At 41.4% G+C, this 22,444-nt stretch overlaps 1 protein-coding gene across 1 annotated transcript in view; it reads left to right on the forward strand.

Annotated features, from left to right (window-relative positions):
- The window catches only part of scalloped (TEA domain transcription factor 1 homolog scalloped), a 129,553-nt gene extending 107,477 nt beyond the window's left edge, over positions 1–22,076 (forward strand). Inside the window, exons 5-10 of the mRNA XM_089596454.1 lie at positions 11,232–11,362; positions 14,688–14,843; positions 17,421–17,654; positions 18,021–18,250; positions 18,534–18,768; positions 18,873–22,076. Coding sequence (XP_089452580.1) covers positions 11,232–11,362; positions 14,688–14,843; positions 17,421–17,654; positions 18,021–18,250; positions 18,534–18,768; positions 18,873–18,989 — 1,103 coding nt within the window. The 3' untranslated portion in view covers positions 18,990–22,076. The remainder of the gene's footprint in view (positions 1–11,231; positions 11,363–14,687; positions 14,844–17,420; positions 17,655–18,020; positions 18,251–18,533; positions 18,769–18,872) is intronic.
- The last annotated feature ends 368 nt before the right edge of the window (positions 22,077–22,444 follow it).

Below are 22,444 nucleotides of genomic sequence, written 5' to 3' on the forward strand. Positions count from 1 at the left end.
TATCGTCCACTCTCCCCCGGTACTTGCACACACACATGCGCGCGCCTTCGATCCCTTCATCCCTTGGCCTTTCTCGTATCCTATACTTATACTCTCTACGCGACAAGACGTGTCTCTCTGTGCGTAAAATGGCTTTTCGCGCTGTCCCTCCGCACCTACACGTGCATGTAAGTATACACGAGTCCAGTTGACACTGTCTTACACCTATATTCTGTTTCCGCCCTCCCTTTGCCTGCTCCTATACTGTGCGTGCACGATTTTCCTGCTTACGTGTATTGCTTTGCTTACACGTGCCAAAAGTCGGAGGTTCCACTGCGGCGTTGAATTTCAATGCTGGACGACTGAACATTTTACACGCTCTGGTGTGCCCTTTTCATACCTTCATTTCAATTTGGAGTTGAATGTACTTATCTTGTCTTCACATGGACTATTCTGTCAGACGAGTGCAACTAAATTTTAATATTTCAAGTAAGTTTACTGCAAAGTCATTTCAAATCAAATGATTAAATATTTGTTTCTTGCAATTATTTATTGAGCAATGTTTTTATACGTTTATAATTTTTTACGTACTTAACGAAAAAAAAAAAAAAAAAGTCTGTCTATTCAGATAATGCTCGTACGGTTTCTTCTTTTTTTTTTCGATGACCAACTTTGTTCACTGTATATATTGCATGTCTCGTGAGTTCATGATAAAATCGACGAAAAAAAAGAAAAAAAAACGCTATCCCAGAAATGTATCCCAACGGTAAGCTGTTCGAAGCGTCCAGTGCCCCCGTAAAATTTACGCACCCCCTGTAAGTACTTACAACGACGGAAACAATGGATCAGCCAGAGTTTGCCGGGGCTCAAGGGTCGGGGGAGGGAGGAGGAGGTAAGGACTGCGTTCAATAGTACACGGCGGACGCGGATCGTAAAGCTCGTCTCGTAAAACGAAGGGGGATTAAACGCGATGTCGGAAGTGAACGCGTGTTCTTGGGCCGATGGAGGAGGACAGCGTGGCAAGAGGAAGGATTTACGAGGACGATAAACGGGGATTTCGCGCGGCCGAGCTAGCGGGGTGTACTTAAAACTCGAACGATACGTGCATACGTGTGTTCACTCACTGTATCGACCGATAGGTTATCCGACGTCAAATTTATACACGTATTATGCGTGCACGTCTTTGATTTGCACTTTAGATCAGCCGTTAACTTGTTGCGAGGGGAAATATAGATTTTTATTACAGGGGTGCCGGTAAAATCGATGAGTTTTCATCATTCGCTCCGCTGGGGGCAAGGGGAGCAAATGCTGTACTTTTCGCGTGCGTGCAGCTAGTTTTCACCCAGTGAATTTTCATGGCGGGATTTTTCCCGAGAGCCGAGGGATGAAAATGGCTTTGTGGGCCACGCTGGTTGGCTTTTACACGATGAAGCAATCGCAGATTTTTTTTTTTGATGAAAATTATAGGATTAGGTACTAAAGTTTTTATTTTATCCCTATCATCGATTTTTTTTTCCGTTTTCCACGCAATTTCTCAATTTTTTCCTCTTGCAATAAATGGAGTCTCCTTGAAAATTCATCATCGCCTCGCCCTCCCGACTTGTAGTCAAGGGGCACGCAAGTATGCGTATTAAAAAACAAAAAAAAAAAAAAAAAGCAATTTCAAGATAACGAAGTTTAAATGAAAAACAGCAACGGAGCAGCAGGAAATTCCAACAGCTCGGAAATACTTTGAGTTTTTATTATTCTTCTCTCGATTAAACGAAAATTCATACAGGGCAAGAAAGGACAGAGCTCATCTTTGAGAAGCGAAAAAAAGAAGGGAATGCTGAGCGCGATGCAATGAAAAAATGATAATGATGATGATGACGATAACAGTAGGTCGGGGAGCAAAGAGCGCGAAACTTTCAAGGGTGGAAAGGTAAGGGCTGACTGTGCGCGAACCGGAAATTAATATTCATTATACACGTAGCGCGGCGAGAGACTCAGCGTTAATGTGAAACAAACGCTCGTAGTCGTATACATATATATATATATATATATACAGCCCACCCTCCCCCAGATATTTATATATTGTGTACATGTATATACTCGTCGCTGTTGCGCTAATTAAAATACCTGGGCCAGCTGTCTTGAAGCTCCTCGTGGCGGCAACTACTCATACAATAAGGGCTTGGCAGAAATTAAGAGAGAGCAAAGTTCGAGCTGCTGGAATTACTTTCGTTTCGTCCAAGGGCCGTTTTTCCTCCTCTTTCCTGAAAATTTATCAACGTTGTTGGGAGATACGTGCGTACTTGAAAATATACATGCACGAATTGGAGTTTTTACTCGAGAGGAGCGTATACACGCGCGGAAAATCACGGTGATGTTTTGGTTCGCGTCATTTAAAGAATTTCATCTACACGCAGTACATGAAACAAATTGTAAAAGGTACGTACATGTAAGTAGAGGGTGGGTATACATTGCTTTTTCTCCTCGCTCGCGATTAATCGTGTAATTGTTCTTTATTACTTTATCACGAAGGGGTTTTTTGAAGCCACGCGCGGCAAAATTTTTCGACGCCCAGGCGAATTTAATTTCAAAAAAGAACGGGACAAAATTAAACCGTGCGCGCACTCTCGCCCGGCGGGGCGCAAAACTAATTTCCTTTCTACAATTATACCGCGAGGAGGAGGAGTGTTTCACGAAACGGAAAATTTTCACCGGACGAGGACGGACGTTTAACAGGTTGATAATTAAATGATGAAAATTGTTGTGTATTTTCAAAAGGAAAGAGGGTAATTTAACCGGGACTCTGAAGTAACTTGCTTCGTTTCACCGCGACTGAGTAAAGTCACAGAGATACAAATGCAATTGTTACTTTAAACAGAAGCCTATAGTTGTGGGAAATTCCACCCTAGGATTTCAAAGCTTGCACGGAGGATAATAAGTGCAAAATGCACCCTGCACTGTGTGTCTTGTGATGGTGCTCATGGAATGTAGGTTAAATGCAAACACGTACTCGAAAGGGCGTACATATAGCCATCGGGGAAAAAGCCAGAAGAAATAAAGCTGCAGCAAAAGTGATAATACAAGGTATAGCCGTAGTGGGGAGGGGGGGGGGACAATAAAAATGAAGATGGAAACAAAAGAGTGCAAGGACGGGAAAGGCGTGCGAGAATGCGTATACTGGGGGTGAAGCGACGGCGAAGTTTATAAAAATTGCGAGCGACAAAGCTGCTGGAAGAGGGGGGGGGGAGCGACGAAACGCGTGGAAGAAAGGAGGAAAGAAAAAAGTTAAACGCGCGCCCGGAGGTGCAGACCGGAGCGGAAAGAAAAAGACAAGGGAGGGGACGCAATAAAGATAAAACGGGACGAAAATCCGGGAGAATGTGCTTTTCATCATCCAAAAGTTTCACGGGGGGGGAGAAAAGTGCCGGGACAGCGCTATAAATGAGACGGAAGGAGCTGCAGGCGCCCGACGAGGATTGCACCTACTTCTGTCGTTGCATACAGATAATATAATAATTGCAAATTTTCCAGACTCACTCGTCCGATTTTTCGATTAGGCCCTGGTAAATATACGTATAGAAATAAAAATTTCGTTACGATTGATAAACGGAGCACATACTATACATGTATCACTCGGAGGATATGCTAATAACACCGAACGCGTACATGAGTAGTGAAAGGCAAGCGTGACAGAGGCGCGAAGAGGCAGTGGGTGAGAAAGGTCGTCCTAGATATGTATATATGTATGTACGTGTACAGCTCGAGCCCAGCCTCCGGACAGAACGAGGACGATGTAATAATCTGCGTCCGCATTGTCCGTCTTGGTCTGCCGGCCGTCGCCTCTCCGACTCTCCTTTGACATCTCGCCGAGTTTAATTAAACCCAGCGCGTAATGGCTCGGCCAAGATGGAGCCACCACCGACGGCGGAAACTCCACAGTAGCCCTACCCCCTACCCACCCACGTCTCTCACGAGTGTCCTTTGCCATACTGGACTCGTACATGTATATGTGTACCGTTACCATGTGATTATTATTACCAGCGTGTCCGTATCAGTCCATGGCTATGATAGCGTCCCTTTTTTTCCTACAAGTGTACTCTTTTGGCTCGAGAAAGTGGGAGGAAAAGTTGGACTTGTTTTTTCACTGCTCCCGGGCTCATTTGCGCGAAATTGACCCCCCTCTTTATGAGAATGACTCGACGCGTTTTTAGTATACAACAACGGGTGGAAATTTCTCAGTGCCGTTTGTTTGATCTTCATTCGTCCAAGTATGTTATAATAAATTGCGCACAATCGACATGGTACTTCAGTTTGCATATTATACATTTGACCGATTTTTTTTTTTTTTTTTTTTTTTTTTTTTTTCTTTCCTAATAAAAATGAATGCAGGGTATTTTTGTCAATGATCGAACGCTCTTGTGAAGATGTTTACATCCGTTGTTTTCGATACAAACACCTGCGATTCAAATTGTGACAATACCAATCGGACACCTTAAAAAAATATTTAAGATTCGGGAGTGTTTTTTTGCATCGTTGTCCTCTGTCACACAAAAATAATCAACGTAGTATCGTCGCTCCGGCCTATAATGCGATATTAAACTCACCACTGTAATTTTCCTTCGAGCTCCGTCCCGATCTACCGAAACATACGGGATATAGATAGGTACCCATTTAGAGATAATCCCCTTTGGTGAACGAGCATCTCTTACGCACGCGTGTGTACACACATGTAAGTGTACGTCGAAGGAGAGCGCCCTTATCGGCCACCGCAGTTTATAAGCTCGTCATCCCACGCGCGAGCCATTTCCTTGGGGTAAAAGCCGTATAGGATAACTTTTAGATTGTTTTTTTAATTTCGATTTTTTTTTTTTTTTTTTTTTTTTTTTTGTCAAGAGTAGTGTGAGTACTTTATGCAACGCGCAGTTAGTTCTAGACATAATTAAATGCGCTGCTAGGATTTTAAGGAATCCAACCACCAAAGTTTGGGTGATCGAGGATCCCCTGTTACAGATATTTTCATAACGAACAGCGACCTGGGTACACTTTTCTAATTTTTTTGATTTCACCCCAAGCGAACGTACTTACTTTTGGAATCATGAAAATAAAAAAAAAATAAAAAAATAATAAAAAAATTGTGTTGAAGGGCTCATAAAGTATAGACATAGTCAACCAACATATACAATAAACGTATACCTAAAGAGAGAAGGGACAAACTCGACTACGCGTACCAGGACATACACGCGACAGCGTATCGGAGCAGCAAAGAAAAACGAGCGTGTACAGAGGATGGATATTATATAGATAAAAGTAGCGGTATAGTAGTCGCATGGTATATAGTGTAGCAGGACAAGTTGAAGGCTGAGCCCAAAACCCAGAGAAGAAGAAGAAGAAGAAGAAGAAGAAGAAGAAAAAGAACGGGAAAGCTATATATATATATATATACACGTAAGCATGTGTGTAGGGAATGGGGTGGGCGATAGTATTATAGAGATGGATACACATAGTCACCGTATATGAAAAGGGGTGCACCAAGGGTGTGTGTGTTTGGATGATAGGGGTGGGTTGGGGTGTTCCCTCGTCCTTTCTCGCTTGGCTTTTCAGGCCGTAGCCGGGCGACCCCCGTTGGGTCAGGGGGGAGGGGAGGGGCGGAAGGGTGGCGAAACTATGCGAAGAATGTGCAATTAGTGAACAGAGCGCCCGAGAGCCGTGCAGCAGCGTATACGGCCCAGAAGCAAGAGGGAGGGACAGCTGCCGGATAGCTGTGTGTGTATTGTATATATATATATGCGTGTATAGGTGCTCGCGGCATACACACACACACACACATCCGTATGGGGTGGAACGACGACGGAGAGACAGCGCATGCAAGAAGGGTGGACGGGGGGTATCAGAATCGCTTATCTCTCTCTCTCTTCTCGCTTCGTCTCTCCGTTGTATGTGGCCATGCGCGTCTCTCGCTCGCGTACATATATATATGTACACACACACACAGGCGTGAGATGTAGAGAGAGAGGTGGGATGAGGGGGCAGAGTCGCCTTGAGGAAAATGAAAAGAAAGGGAAGATGGATGGATGGATGGATGGATGGACCGGTGCTGCTGATGCCACCGAGGTGGATCTCGTACCGAAGGCGATAGGAGCCATAGGACAAGGGGGAATCCTTCTCGCTGTCTTATAGGAAGGGTCAGCGTGTCACACACCACGAATAACTGACTTTCTCTCTTTCTCTCTCTTGTCTATCCTTTTTATTTCCTTCTCGTGTTCTCTGTCACTCTAAACGTAAACACAAGGTGACAGAGAGGACCTGCAGTATTTGACAAGGCAGTGCCAATGCACGCGTGGGTGGGTTGTTAAGAAAACACCTTATTGCTCTAAATTGAATGAAATCCATGCGAATCTCTTGGAGGAGGAAGAGCAAAAGCGTCATCGGCCACCAAATGTGTGTACACGCGTATACGTATGTATACTGACATCACAGCGGTTCACCTGCTGCTGTGCACACAGTGATGATCCAGCGATGATCAAGTGGGCGTATACCCATGCACGCGTGCATGCCGAGAGATTCCAAGCTCTTTGAGCAGAATTTGAGCCCTCGGATGAAGGCCACTTTGGTAACTATTGCGAATCGTTGATCAGCCAAACAAGCTTGAACGCACTCTTCCTCCGTTGACTCTCCATCTGGAGCTCGAAGAGCCTGGAGCAGGTACACCATATACAAGCTTTGCCCCCGAGTATATACCGATTAGCCGAAGCAGTTTGTAATGCGCATCCTCCCTCCACCCCTTTAAAGTGTACTCAGCCGCAAAGTTAGAGGTCGGTTGGTTGGTTGCTTGTCTAACTGCGTGACACTTGAGAGAACTATCGTATAGGTACCTGTGTTTGTACAAATGGATACGATGGATGGACCGAGAACCCTACGTTGCCCCGCGACGAGTAGAGCATTTAATTTACTTTTTTTCGAGCGGCGTGCTTTGGGTGTCCATTAGTACTATACGCTTGATGTAGCTATTATCCTTTACCCTTTCATCCCTTGAGCTCCATGTGTTTACGACACATCATATTCGTTAAAAGTTAGCTGTTTCTGATTGCGAAAGCTTATGAAGCGCTATATTGTATTATACCTAGTGGACAGCTCCGGAAAAATAATGTAAGGATCACTTGTTTTTGTTATTTCATTTGGCGGCTTTAAAAATTCACCCCCCCCCCACCTTTTTTTGATACAGTATTCGCGAATTTTCGAATTTTGAACTGCCACTTCTCTACTGCGGACGGAGAGAAAAAGCTGCACATCGGCTCCTCGAGCTGTCTAGGAGTGATTAATGCTGTGGATCGAAATGGGGGTACGGATACAGCGAGCCAGAGAAAAAGAGAGAGTGAAAAACAGGTTATCGACGGGCCCATTGTATCTGCACTTATTTGCCGGGGATGAGTTATAATAGGGGGTGAAAACGCTGTAATGGAGTGCCTATATTAGAAACCCCCATTTGTTGGGGCGATTTTTGAAAAAATAAATATATGTATATGTATCCATCGTACCGATACCTACTCGACAACGATTGACCGAGTACTGAGAGTTGATCATCTCCTCCCTGTAGGAAGAAATGAAAAATTTAATCTCCCGACACCCCCTCAAAAAAGAGGTCTTTAAACGAAACAAAAAAAAAAAAAAAAAAAATAATGCATAAAAGATCCAGTCGAGCAGAGTAGATAATCCTGCCTGTACTCTATGTATTCAGAGCACTGTAGGTCTCGAGAGAGCCCCCTCACTCGAGATCCACCCCCCCCCTCTTTTGTACTTTTCAAACAACAGAGTCCGCGCTTCTCCACAGCGTGCACTGCATCGCTCGTCCGTCCAGTGCTTCACGCAATACAATTCAAATGACATTTAACAACAGCAGCATCGCACTCGTTGAATCCAATATAGATCCGATACAGAGATAATCGCTCGTTTGTCCGTATACTCCTTTTGTTGGCGAGAGAAGACGTGTACCGTTGTCCCTTTGACCGGGGGTGTGCTGCACGTGCTACCACTTGACGCGAGGAGGGTGGGCGAACCAACCCCCTCCTTCGCGTATACCTTGTACCGTCAAGTCACATAATGGCCCTTATTCTGTTAAATTGAGCATCGTCCGAGTGATTTACGCCGATTGCCTCGCTCGCGTCCTTACTCGTCATATCCAAAAGAGGTGTAGGTTTATATATGTGCCATACAGGGGGTTAATTGTTACACGTATACAATAGAAAACGCGTACGTGATCGTGCGGTAACTAATACTACATTTTACGAGTTTGTTACGTTATATGCTCGTATCTATCGTACATTTGCCGTGAGATATTTTGACTAAACGCTCGTGTCACCATCGTGTTTTTAATAACACGTGCACCTGCGATTGTTACGTATCTACATTTGAAGACGAGCAGAGATCGGAAAATGAACTTATCACACCTAATACGCAAAAAGAAGCACGTCCGGGGGCCGGGGGGTAAACTTTGCAAGCCAATCAGCATCAGATGTGTATGTATTACCGGCACACGTAAGTAGTGTACGCGAAAGCAAAATGAATGTAAGAGGCCAGAGCGCGAAGCTGCCGAAGAATGCCCGACCTTCAAAACCAGAGGAACCAGCCCGTACGTGTACCCGTAGGTATATAATATTATAGGTACACACACTTATACACGGGAAAAGGGAAGAACGCGAATGAGGGAGCAGAGGGGGCACACTTCATGCCGGGGCCATTTAACGATCCTCGCGAAATTGAGTCATCGCGCGGTTCGCCCGGAATCTCGGATATTTTCCTCCTCCCGCGACGACCGCGCTCCCTCGTCTATTTTCTCCTTAGCGCGAGTTCGTACTATGCCGAGCACTAGGGCCCTTTCCCCCCCCCACCCGATGTGCATGTATAGCCAGTCCCCCCGCGAGCTGAATGCAAATTCCGGCTACCTTTTTTTGTTTTGTTTACTGATAGCAGAGAGAGCATACGCCTTTGATTTCGTTTTAGGAAGTATATAAATATATTTAGCCTAGGATCGAATTAGAGTTACTAATTTAACGCGTGTACCCGGGATGTGCTTTGACGAAACGAGAGATGAGCCACGGAAGGGCAAACGGGGGTAGGGTTTTGGTGCGTCAAAGGCAAAATAATCAACTAGAAAACCAAAGCGTTGAAACTCCCAGTAAATTCCAGAGTGGATTTTTCAACCATTTTTGCAAATTAACTTCGTTGCGAGCGCCACGGCGGGGGTAACCTTGTTTATCATCATGGTAGCAAAAGGGGGGACGCAGGGGTGTACAGGTATATATGTGTTGACAACGATAATAACAATTATAATGATAACGGCAGGGCTTTTAATTTCATTTCGCTGGTGCAGTTTAAATCACTTTGTTTGTGCAAAGTTACATTTTTTGGTTTCTTTTCTTTTCATCTCTCGGGAGAGCGAAGCTATTATAAGAAGAAGAAAAAATTAAAAAAAAGGAAGCTCTCGGTATATTCGACGAGAGCAAGGCAGCCAAATCAAGGGTGTGTGTATAATACACGCTCGGCCTCAACTCTCTCTCTCTCTCTCTTTGTAGTAAGTAATCACTCGTTAGCGCACGAGAGTCAAGTACTTGCCTAATTAACTCTCGGGACTGTTCGTATGTACATACTCTCATGGCGAGTCATAACATCCATTTAAACTTTTGGCTCTGGCTCTTTGGCCTTTTTTTTTTTATTTTCAACTGAAATCCAAACGGCAGTACTGCGAGTTATCGGCTTGTTTCCCCTTTTTACTCTAAATTAGGGAGACTCGCGCATCCCTTGGTTGTTTACCGCGGGAGGAATCGTTTTTGATTTTTATCACGAATCGAAACCGGTTGGTACTCGAGACAAACACGTATATCCCACCTAAATTAAATTGAAAACTCTCAATCGCCCACGCAACGATCGATCAACGCACATTTCCGTCCGTGCGATCGGGAGGGGGTAGTAGGTGGTGTAATTAATTTCGCCAGCCCCGGCGAGCGAGTCAGTCGTCGAGCCATACAAACGATCGGCAGCATCGGAGCAAAGTTCAATAAAGTATCGAAGTCGTCGAGAATGCTTCCTCCTCCTCCCGCTGTTGGAAAATTCATTAAAGGAATCGCCGGGTGAAGGCTGATAAGTGCCGAGAGCCGGAAAATAAGAAAAGAAAAGGGAAGCGAAGAGCGAGTCGAGGAGGAGGAGGAGCGAAGGGTCGGGCCCTCAAAGAGGCAAAGAACGCCGCGCGAAAACTCCCCCCCGCGCCCCTATCTCGGTTCGCTCGGGAATATTAAATTTTCAGCGCCACCGCGTTGCGAGCCCGTACAAGCCGAATTTCCTCATATATACTCGTATACATTAGTCCCCTCCGGATGGCAGTATAGATGGGATGACCGAGTCGGAGTCATCGTTGCGCGCCGATTTATTTCCCCACCGACAAAGGACACTGACGGATCGGCACCTCGCTCGCACAAGTTTTAAGAGTTGCTTGCATTTGTTACACATCGACAGCTATAGTACACGTATAGGCAGCGCATTCCACGTAGCTTAGGGGGGGGGGTGGCGAGTTTTAAAAGTAAGATACCCTTATAACTGCACGAGCGCGCTGACGAGCATCGTGGAAAATAAGTTGGCGCCCGAGCGGATTGAACTAACGCGCCGAACAATGCACCACCAGGAATTACTCCTCCTTCTCGCGGTGAGCTCTTCGGTATGGCAAAGTACCTTTCTCTTACATTCTTTTTACATTTTTATTTTATTTTTTTTCCTTGTTCTACGAGCATACAATCTCTTGGAAGGTGATGCTGGATGGGTATGTGCAATCGTGCTGGGGTCGGAGCGATAATATTATGCAGTAATAAGCCAAAGTTCGCGTGATTAAGAGTTTCCTCGGTTATGTTGGACGCGGGCTTGCGGTTTTTTCCTCGCGAGGTATTATTTCCCCCCCCCCCCCCGTTGGATTCTCGTTGCTCGGGGTTTCCTTTGTACTTTGGTTTTTCTCCCCCGGCGCGGGAGACGTGTATCGGGTTTTGCAAGTTTCGAGGGAGTTTTGTAGACTAGTTTGTCGACGGCAAAGCGTATACATAGAAAGTTGCGCACCCACCACATGTACGATGGTTTTGCGAACAATCCGGACACTGTGTCGCATGTTGGTATTTAAGGTGAAAATGATGATTTTTTTTTTAAATTTTAGTACGTATAGCATAAAACTATGATGAAACCACGCATTGGGTGTTAATGAGTGTATCCTTCGCTTGTCGTTTCAGGCCGCAACGAGCTCATCGCCCGGTACATCAAGCTGAGGACCGGCAAGACGAGAACGCGGAAGCAGGTCTCATCACACATACAGGTCCTCGCGAGAAGAAAACTCCGAGAGATCCAGGCGAAGCTCAAAGTGGTTGGTACCCAAGTTTGTCTTTTATTCTTTTTTATTTTTTTTTTTTTTCTTTAGCCACGAGAAACGATACGACGCGCACTTGTTTACCTTTCACTCATTTGCGCCCCAGCTTTTTATATATACATATACTCTCCGAAATTTATTTATTTTTTTTATTATGATTATTTCTCTCTACGCTCTTTCATGGACGTCACTTTGATACATCTACTATTCCCTTAATTCGCTCATCATCCATCTTCACAGCTCGAAGCACACGCATACACGTCATTCAATAGCAGTAAAAAAAAAAAAAAAAAAAAAAAAAAAAATAAACGCGTTTACCCTGAGCTCAACCTCGACTCTGGCCCACTAAGCGCGTAGATCACAGCTTTCGAGCTCGTTCCACTAATGGAGCCACCGCCGAATCCGAGCGAGGACACGTAAATCCATGTACACGCGTAAAAAGGCCGGCTCGAAAAACCGAGTTCGCGTAAATCAGCCGAGCTCTCCCCCGTTGTATACACATATACGTGTGTGCACCAGTGGTAACGCGACGCGTTTAATCAACATCTGAATTATTCGGGAACAATCGGCGCTGCTGCTGCAGCCGCGCTCGCGGTTAATAAATCAGGAGTCCGTGCGTTGCGAGGGAACCCTGCACCGCGTTTTGTAATTCGCTCTCTCTCTCTGCGTGCTGCAGGAAGATGGGATAAAGAGAAATATTCGACAAGTGGATAGGGTTGCCTCGTGCGCGTTTATTGGCTTAATGAATTTCCGGATTGGCTCTATTACACGCTTCTTTTCCCTGCACGTACAGTTTACTCCCCTATACTTTGTTTTCGAGGGAAGAGCACTGTCGGCGCGAAATCCGTCGAGCACTGCACAAGGGTTGAACTAGCGTATAATGCAAGCAATACCTGTTTCATACATGATGTACGAAACCATCAAATTGTTGATACAACATTGTTGTGTCGTGAGAAATTTCGAGCACTTTGTCGAGTATTTACCGCCCGAAATTCCGGCACAACAAATTATTCTCGCCCAACCGAATATGTATACAGCAGATTGAGCTGAAAAATTCAATTATACACAAATTCCGGAAGCTGAAAATATTTCGGAAGCAACGCTGTGATGTAATAATGTTACATTGTAATGGCCAAAAACTAAGTTAATTTATACAATTTTATGGCTAATGTTCTGGTTAACATGTCTGTGCGTGCATGCGAGGTAATATCGGGAGCTTTTTGATTAATTAATAACTTTTAATGTGCGCTGAAACGAGCTATTTGGTGTTACTCCGCAATATTCGCGTTTAATTTAACGCGAAATTTATACGTTGTAGTATTTTTTGCGATATTTTTAATAATTGCACGCGATACATGCGAAATTTCCCGGGACGCGAGCTCGCGTCTCAATTAAGTTGATTAATTTCAAATTAACGCAGATTTTTGGGTATTCGCTCGATGGTACGTGTACAACAATATTCGAGTGTTTTTCGATCGAAGGGAAAACACTGCCCTCAGCGACCGGGGGATACGGAAAGTTGCGGCTTGATGAAACTTTGATCAAGTATTTTCGCTGGAAATTCAAATGATTTTTATTTCCGGAAATGACTCAACGCAATTACGAGGGCTTGAAATTTTTCCCCGTAAATATATCTCTTTTATACTCGATGGAAAATTTAATTTGAAATTTGCTTTTTTCCTTTTTTTTACTTTTTTTTTTTTTTTGCCAGAAAAGTTTTTGGGATTTCAACAGGTGAATTAGTTCTTCAACCAAATCAACCATATTTTACCAGTTCTGCTCTAAACTAGATACCTTTGAACGGAAAAACCCCAATGTGGGAAATACATAGAGTGAAAAAACTTGGCTGTCACAGATTTAACTCTTACGAGTGGGCCATCTCACGTTAATCGATGGAGAGAAAAAAAAACACCGTTGTAATGCATTACATAAAAAATAGAAATTTCAATCACGTGATACACGGATCAACGGTTTATTCTAACGAATGAAACTACAAAACATTGATGTAAAATTTTCAAAAATCCATACCACCGCGTTTTTACTTACCAGTTTAGCAGGTGGAAGAAGAGTATAGTTCGTTAAATGTACGAGAGCCGGGAAATCGAGCCACGCGCCGCATGTAATCAACCTTTCATCGCGTCTCGTTGAATAATCAAGTTGGATTATCCGCGTTTGATTGATTAGGACCTTTTTTTCGTTGGGAATTTGCGAGTTTTTAAAAATACATGTGCCCGCGCGGAAAGTTTATTGGACACGCGGAGGGAAAATGTTATCGATGCATTGTTCTGTCGACCATTCTGACAAATTGCTCGGTTCGGCTGTATCGGCGGGGTTATTTCCAACTCCATTCACTCTCCGCGGCGTCGTCTTTTTTTTTCCCATCTTATTGCGTTATACTCCATTCATAGCGATAGAATTTTATTTTTGCTCCAACTTTGGGATATAAATCAACTTGCTTATTATCTCGGTGAATAAATCACCAACTTTTCACCTCGAGAATGCTTACTTATTTTATTGGGCGACGAATTGGCACTTCTTTGTCTACTTTTGATTTATCCCCGGCAAATATATTTACTCTCACGGATATGGTTCACTAGTTTTAGATAAAAAAAAAGACTATTGAATTTCATGCACAGCCATTTTTTTTTTATTATTATTATATAGTCTGGAGAAGGGGGTGCTTATTATTAGTAATTCAATGGCATCGGAAATATTTTTTCTTCGATTTCTAAAACACACACATTTTCGGAGAGGTTCATTCACATTTGTACTATTTTTTTCTCCACTTAAAGATATTTTTTCACTCTACTTAATTCATATAGTTTCCATTAAAAATAATATTTCTTCATATAAAATAACAATAACACACAATTATTATTAATACTAGATTAAATTTGCTTTACTCACAATCAGATCAAACGCTTATTATTGATGATAAATAACTTTATGACAATTGTAGTATTTCTTTTTTCTTTTAGTATAGTCCACATTAATATCGAAAGGAATCAAGCCGTTTACATGTATAAACTATGCACCAAGAGAGGGGGGAAACAAAAAATAAAAATCACTGTTATCCAAAACCGTAAACTGTTACTTTCACACTGCGTGGCCTTGCCACTCGTTTCCATAAGACAGTAATATTTTTATTGCTTGTTTCTCTCAAATAAACAATCCCCTTGAAACAAAAAAGTACTCAAAATATTGACGTTTTCTTAAAAAAAAAAAAAAAAAAAAAAAAAAAAAAAGTCCAAGCCCGCAATTTTTATAATGTTTTGCGCGTACATGTGTGATGATGTTGTTGATGACGATGTGACTTCGCCAGGACCACATGGCTAAGGAGAAGACGCTCCAGACAATATCATGCATGTCGAGTGCTCAGATAGTGTCGACCGGCAGCGCGATACACAACAAGATGCCCCCCGCACTGGTAGGGCCCCTAGCCCTTCACGCTTCCACCCCCGTCTCCTATCCCGGATCGGTAAGTCCGCAGTTGAAAAAAGTGAAAAAAATTTAAAAAAAAACGAGTGCGGCCGTTTTTCTCTTTCATTTCACAATTTTCCGGGAAAAAACGAGCCTCTCGCTCTCTCCACGTTTTTTTTCTCTGTCCACCGTGTGTCTCGTCTACCATATTCTACACTTTGTTTGGTCGTCTAACTCTTTGGGATTATATTTTTATACTCTTCACTTTTGTTTTTTTTTTATTTTTATTTTTTATTTTCGTTCGTACAAATTGATTTACGTGTTAAAAGAAAAAAAGGGAAACTAGAAAAAGTGTGGTTTACCAACGAGTTTAAAATAGCACAGTTTTCTTGAAAGCAATAAAAAATAGAGAAAATAAAAATTCTCACTCTCTCATTCGGGGTTTTATAAAGTTTTGAATTCAAAGTTACTCAAGCATTGGCTGTGCTCCAATTTTCAAATTTATATCCCTCAGCGGGACAAAGGATACATTACGTTTTACGAGCGATTAACACACCGTTTTATATACGCTTACCTTCGACTAAAATACACTAAAATTCAATCCTTTTGTACGAATTTCGCCATGTCAACGAATAAAAGTGAAGAGCTGTAATTAACACACGACGAGGGAAACTCGAATTCTTTTTAATGTCTGTAAATGTACTAATACACGCCAATAACACTTGCTTAGCCCACGAACTAATTAAATGGTGGAGGGCTTGGTTTTGATTACTGTCGCTTTTATTTTAACAACAAATTAAAGAAAAAACTTTTGCAGTAAGAGTCTCAAGCTTTTTTGCGCTGTGTGCTTTTACTTTTTCAAGCAACTACTAATCGATTAGAATTAACTTGAGGTTCACAAGTGTAATATCTCCTTTCCACGTCTTTCGTATGACGCGCGTAAAAGAAAAATCGAGGAAAAAGAAAAAATTCCCACTCGAGAGACGCAATAAAACTCCCATAAAGTTTAAATTAGCCACTATTAGGGGAGTTGAAATCAGTTAAAAACGACCATTAATTTCAATACTTCGGAGAACCTAAGCAGCAGATGTCACGCTACATTAAACCAAATAAGAGCGGGGTGGGGTGGTCTTGAGAGATTTTTTAATGAAAAAATCCCCACTGACGGAGGAAAGAGAGAAAAAATAACACGCGTGCAGTGTGCGAGTCTTTCAATAATAACCCGTCGTATTCGTTACGTGTGTACGCATAATGTAACGCACATTGCATGCACACGCAGAGGCGCGCTCTCAAATTCAATTAGCATACAATAGTTTCTCATTCAGCGGAAGTAAGACTCGGACCTCCCTTCTCTCCCCCTTCCCGCTTCTTCGCGTTTCTCTCTTTACATGTTGCGCTGCTCTTAAACTCACCTACTCCCCACCCCCCCCTTTTTTTTTCTTTTACCCACATTTGTGTACACAAAGTGCAGGCGAGCTTTGTCTTTATTGCGCTGCTAAGCCTCTTTTATTTAAGTTTCTTTTTTTGTTGTCTGTCGCTTATTCGACCGCTCCCCTGGATTTCCTCCGATTGGAATATGACGCAAAGAGAGAAAACCGACCGAGGGGGAGCTTTCGCAACGAAGCACGCGATTAGCACTTGTGATATCCACGTTGTGTAACGCATCACTCTGTACGTTGCGTTTTATCGTTTTCGGTGTGTTTCGCGAATAAAGGAGAGCGTGACAACGTGCAACCGATCGCGCTCGCTACCGCATGGTATACCTTTCAGCGGACAATTACGAAAACACCTGCCTTTTTTTTCCCTACATACCAATTTTCAAAGCCTATATACGTGCATTTCAAGAGTCAAGTGTCAACTGCTTAAATGTTTTCACGTGTTGTGATCGTCGTCGCCCCCTAGGGGTGTCCTTCTTGTTGTGTATATTGTTGGAATAACTATATAACTTCTTTGTCGTTTCATCGAACGCGTGTACATTGTGATGACAATATAGAAATAATAATGGAAATTTCAGCGCAATTAATTATTGTGCAGTACTTTACGCATAGTGCAACTGTTAATTACACTTATATCCAAACCATTTTTGAGAAAAGTACAATGTACGCGCGCAGCTTGAACATAGGTTTATGTGTTTTACTTAAAAAAAAAAAAAAAAAAATCCGTCCTTGCCTCGTACCGTCCATTTGTACTATTGACTTATATGTTTAATTTTTCTTCTTTACTTTTTTTTTTTTTATATCTGGTCCTGTTCAAACTATTGTACTGTATCATGAATATAAATATACGTGTATGTTTGTTGTTGACGTCTGCAATATGTGTGTTAAAATGTGTATGCACCTGCGACTCGTCGATCGTTGCCTTTCGTCTTGATTAAACGAATGCATCGGCCGTTATTTCACCAACAGCCAAAGTAATCCAACAAAGAGGAGATACTTAATAAAGCGCAGTGGCAAAATCGACGATTCGCAGGGGGTGGATTAACCCCTCGTTTGCGCCGAGTTTCGCTTCGTACGAAGGACCTGCCGGAGAGCGAGAGGGTGTCCTCCGAAAAGAATCGGGAGGGGTCGGGCTCGTAGTAATAACTCGCGAGTCGCCGAGCATACGATTAAGGGTGACGTCGGCTCTGTGTTACCAGCAATTCTGGCAGCCGGGCCTGCAGCCGGGCACGTCCCAGGATGTCAAGCCATTTCCACAGACGGCCTACGCCGGGGGCAAGCCGGCGACGGCCGTGTCGAGCAGCGAGATGGTCCATACGCAGCCACCGCCCCCCTGGGAGGGCAGGGCCATTGCGACGCACAAGCTCAGGCTCGTCGAGTTCTCCGCCTTCATGGAACAACAGCGCGACCAGGACAACGTTAGTATTGTGCCCGTGAGCATTCACCAATCTTTCTTTCATTCCTTATAAGTATTTTACCTGTACCCTCGTTACCGTTACTCACTACACAGGTATATACTTGCTTTTTCATCTCGTGTTGCATCTTGAGATACCTCATACTTTTGGGGTTTTTTTTTTTGTTTTTATTCCATTTTTTCACAATGTATAGAGAAACGAGAGAGAAGTCGCTTCCGACGGAAGAATTTTTGACTCTCATTTTTCGGAGAAAAGTATACCTGTTGTAAACAACACGGGGAGTAACTGTTGCGAGGATCTATTGTTCAAACGTTCCATTGTTTTACGCTGATAAGAAAAAAAAAAAATTGTTAACTTATTTCCTATGATTTTGTTGCGGGACAGTACCAGAGGCACCTTTTCGTCCACATAGGAGGCTCGGCGACCTACAGCGATCCGCTCCTCGAGGCGGTCGATGTCAAACAGATATACGACAAATTCCCGGAGAAGAAGGGCGGCCTCAAGGAGCTCTACGACAAGGGCCCCCAGGCAGCCTTCTTTCTCGTCAAGTTCTGGGCAGATCTCAACAGTAACATCCAGGACGAGGCCGGGGCATTTTACGGCGTGACGAGCCAGTAAGTACATTCATTGTAATATATGTTTTGTTACCTTTTTCTGCATCCTCTCGGGGTATCATATCGAGGGTATTATATATTATTCCCATGTAAAACACCGTACGTCTTCTAACGTGTTTGGCTAAACTTCGGTCCCTTTGATTACCTTTACCGACCTTCCAGTCATCATGACATTTTATACCGTATTCTCGTGGTTCCGACTGTAAGGTCCAACTGGATATACTGGACCAATAATCAGTGTAGAGATGTGTAATAATGATCGCGGGGTTGTTTCGTTAAACAGGTACGAGAGCAACGAGAACATGACGATAACGTGTTCGACGAAGGTCTGCTCGTTCGGCAAGCAGGTGGTCGAAAAGGTCGAGACGGAGTACGCCAGGTTCGAGAACGGAAGGTTCGTGTATCGCATCAGTCGCTCGCCCATGTGCGAGTACATGATCAACTTCATTCACAAGCTCAAGCACCTGCCCGAAAAGTACATGATGAACAGCGTACTCGAAAATTTCACCATACTGCAGGTACAGGACCTTGTAACGATTACAAATTTTTTAATTCTTTCTCTTTGTCATCGATGAAATTCGAATCGCTGATTTAACGTTTTTTTTTTAATTTTTCTTCTCAGGTCGTGACGAACAGAGACACGCAGGAGACGCTGCTCTGTACGGCGTACGTCTTCGAGGTCTCGACGTCGGAGCACGGTGCCCAGCATCACATATACAGACTCGTCCAGGAGCCATAGCCTGCTGCTTGATCACGACAATTATGAAGATGAAGATACGATGATAATGATGATGATACGATGATTATATGATGATTATGATGATAAAGATTATTCTGCTCGCTGTGCAGCCATCCACCCCCCATCAGTGCCTATCACAACACACTTATGTCATCTCTGTACTGTTACTGTATAACACAACACCACACACACACACACACACACACACACATCGACACAAAGATAGATCAAGAACACGAGGTCCATTGAACATCATAAACGTGCTACATGAGGTATTTGACACTAGAAGCACGCCAAAATTTTTACACTTACCCATCACGTACACGCGCACGCATGCATATATACGAACTACGTAAGATAAATATGTAAGAAGCGTATATTGTAATTGATACATGAGGGTTGTGTGTTTAGCTAAATCTATAGAAAAAGAGACTTACAAGAGACAGGGAGAAAAAGAGAGAAAGAGAGAGATATGAATTTTCTTTTTTTTTTTTTTTTTTTGTATTGTTTTATGGCTAAAAACAGTTTCTGTCCAGCGTGAATGGAAGCTAGAATAAAAAAATAAAAATAAATAAAAAAATAAATAAAAAAAAAGAGAGAGAGAAAGATAAATATTGCGAATGAATAAAATAGTAAAAGAGATATAGGTATATGCTTACACGCACACGTAACGCAAACACGTATTTACACCAGTGTGTGCCGGCCAATCCGCAGATCCGAGATTCTATTGTAAATGAAAAAAAAAAGAAAAAAAAGTCAAGAAAGAAAATTGGTTTTTCTTCAGTAGATAAATGCGAGTATAGTGTTACTTGCGTGATTTATCATTTGTGTGAAAACAACTTTATCCGAATCGAAACAGAGATGTATGGAAAACCTTTGACAATAAAAAATATTAATAATAATAATAATAATAATAATAATGGTAAAGTTGACGCGTGTGTTTTTCATTTTACTCATTGCAGGCCAACTTAGAAACAGTAAAATGCGCAAGAAAGGCACAACGCTGTAATAGGTGTTCTCTCGGTCGCTGAACATATTCCATTGTGTTACAACTTTTTAGGTCTCTTATGCTTTTAGAGTCAAACAACGAGGCCTAAAATTGACTTGATAAAAAAAATGAAGTTGTAAAGTCTTTTAAAAAATATCTAATACATGTTGTGCCATTTTTGTACGTGCTACTTTTTATATGGTGCTGTGTTATTTGTCTTTGCAAAAAAAAATGAGATTTCTTCGTAAAAAGGAAAAAAAAAAAGAAAAATCAAAGATAAAGTAATTAAATATAAATGATACGGCAAAATTAATCTCGGAGCTGCTTGGCGTGAACATGACTTTAGTATTTTATTTTACACTTGAAAATAAACATGGAAAAATGAAAAGAACGAGACAAGACACAGAAACACTCAAGTGTATACATATATCACACATAGGGTTATATGTATATGTTAAATATTAAGGCAATGATTACGATTCACATTGTTACTCATGATTGTGTATAAAAGATGTTTTAAGTTAACAAACAAATCGAGGGAGAAAACGCTCAAGAGATGCCATTTGCGAATGTTTATTTAGGATTCTTTTTTTTTTTTTTTTTTTTTTTTAAGATAAACTCATGGCTCAATACTTTTTGCTCTTTCTTATCTTTTTGCAATCAATCAACGTCACATATCGCAAAGTTGAAAACCAGTACATGGCAAAGGAGCCTTCACTTTCTACACGGCTTTTATCATTGTAAGAAAGATATTGAGCAGCAAAAAAAGCGTGCTTCGTTCAATTGTGTGTACAAAAGAGAACTCGTGCATCTCGGGTCAGAGAGAAAAAAAGGAGCTTTTGGTTGACAAGTAGCTACATTTTTTTTGTCACGCATGTTTTTAATTTTCTTTTGTTTAGACGAATTTTACCTACTACATACTACACAACAATTTACGTGCGATCCCACCCACTTTTTAGGCATCGATGCTTAGTTTTTAGGGAGATGTGTTTGTATTTATTATAATCACCTTTGTACTTTTTAAGGCTCCTTCTATTTTCTATAGTTCTTAATACATCGATGAATTTCTTACTTTAGCGAACAATTTGTTTTTACTTTTTATTACGTTTACAAGAGAATATTCAATACCGTGCTGCACAATACACCTATACATACTTTACTTTTCCCCTCCCGCCCTTTTCCTTTTGCAACTATTTTACCGACTGTATTTTTGCGTTACAAGAAAAAAAGCCGTTGCTTTGTACATTGAACCTTTTCGTACTTAAATGAGTGCAAAACTGGGAAAAGACTTCTAGTTGACACTTCTTCTTCGAAATGAACTTAAATTTTATTCGACAGTAAAGTAAAACATTAAATCGCTCTTTTCTTTTTTACGACCAACATATGTACACAAATTTTTTTTTTTTTTTTTTATCCACGTTCTTTTTCTCAGCATCTTTTTTCGCAACAGAACTTGCCTATCAAGCATTGAAGAAAAAAAAAGAAAAAAAAAGAACACTAACCATAAGAAAAAAAATACACCTTACTTTTAAGACTATGTTAATTTAATTACTGTACTGTTACTTTAATTAATGTTTACGAAACAAGTGGCAATGTATTTTGATCTCTCTTTTTAGTCAGAAATATGTCTTTATTATTATTTTTTTGTTTTTTTTTTTTAATTCAGGGTGAGACGAAAAAAATTTATACTGAGCGATTATTATTATTATTATTATTACTATTGAATATATATGCAATCGGGAGAATTTTATACGTCCATTAGCGTGTGAAAATTCAAAAAGAATTTTAATTTGAAAATATTTGCAGCTTCTGTATTTTTTAGTAATTGTTTTATTTTTCATATATCCATTGGTTTTATTGCAGGGTGCTACTGAACAAAAGCAAAATAAGTATCATGAAAAAAAGAAAAAAAAAAAAAAAAACAAGATTCGTCACTACAGAAGAGAGATTATATATTAACACGATTGGCCGTTTTCACAAATTGGTAAAAAAAAGTATGTCGGCCTCGCGTTTAGAATACATACTCCGTGCATGCACACAGTGTTAGCGACGCTATATGAATGATCTCTGTTTTTTTTTTTTTTTTTTTTTTTTTCTTTTTTAGAACGAAGTTTTTTTAGTTACTTAAGGTTCGTTTTGAATGCCAAAATCTGCAGAGCGAAAATCTTTTTAATATCTCTTGGCTAAGAGTCGTGCTATGTAAATTTTTTCATGAAAAAAAGATGTGTAATAATAATAAAAAATAAAAATTCATTTTTGTATTATATGCAATGTCTTATGAATCCATAGCGTTATATTTCATTTTGCTAACGTGTTTTTATCATACTAAAATTATGATCAAAAAGAAATAAAGTGATCGTCATAAAAATTCGATGATTTAAACACTGACGCTAAATAATTAATAACATTAGAGATTAATGATTTTAAAATAAGTGAATTTACATTTATAAGGAAAGATTATGAAAAT

Source organism: Copidosoma floridanum, unplaced genomic scaffold, assembly GCF_036245765.1.
Source record: "Copidosoma floridanum isolate Cflo_tuat_1 unplaced genomic scaffold, Cflo_Japanese_pri ptg000030l, whole genome shotgun sequence".
NCBI classification, from domain to species: Eukaryota; Metazoa; Arthropoda; class Insecta; order Hymenoptera; family Encyrtidae; genus Copidosoma; species Copidosoma floridanum.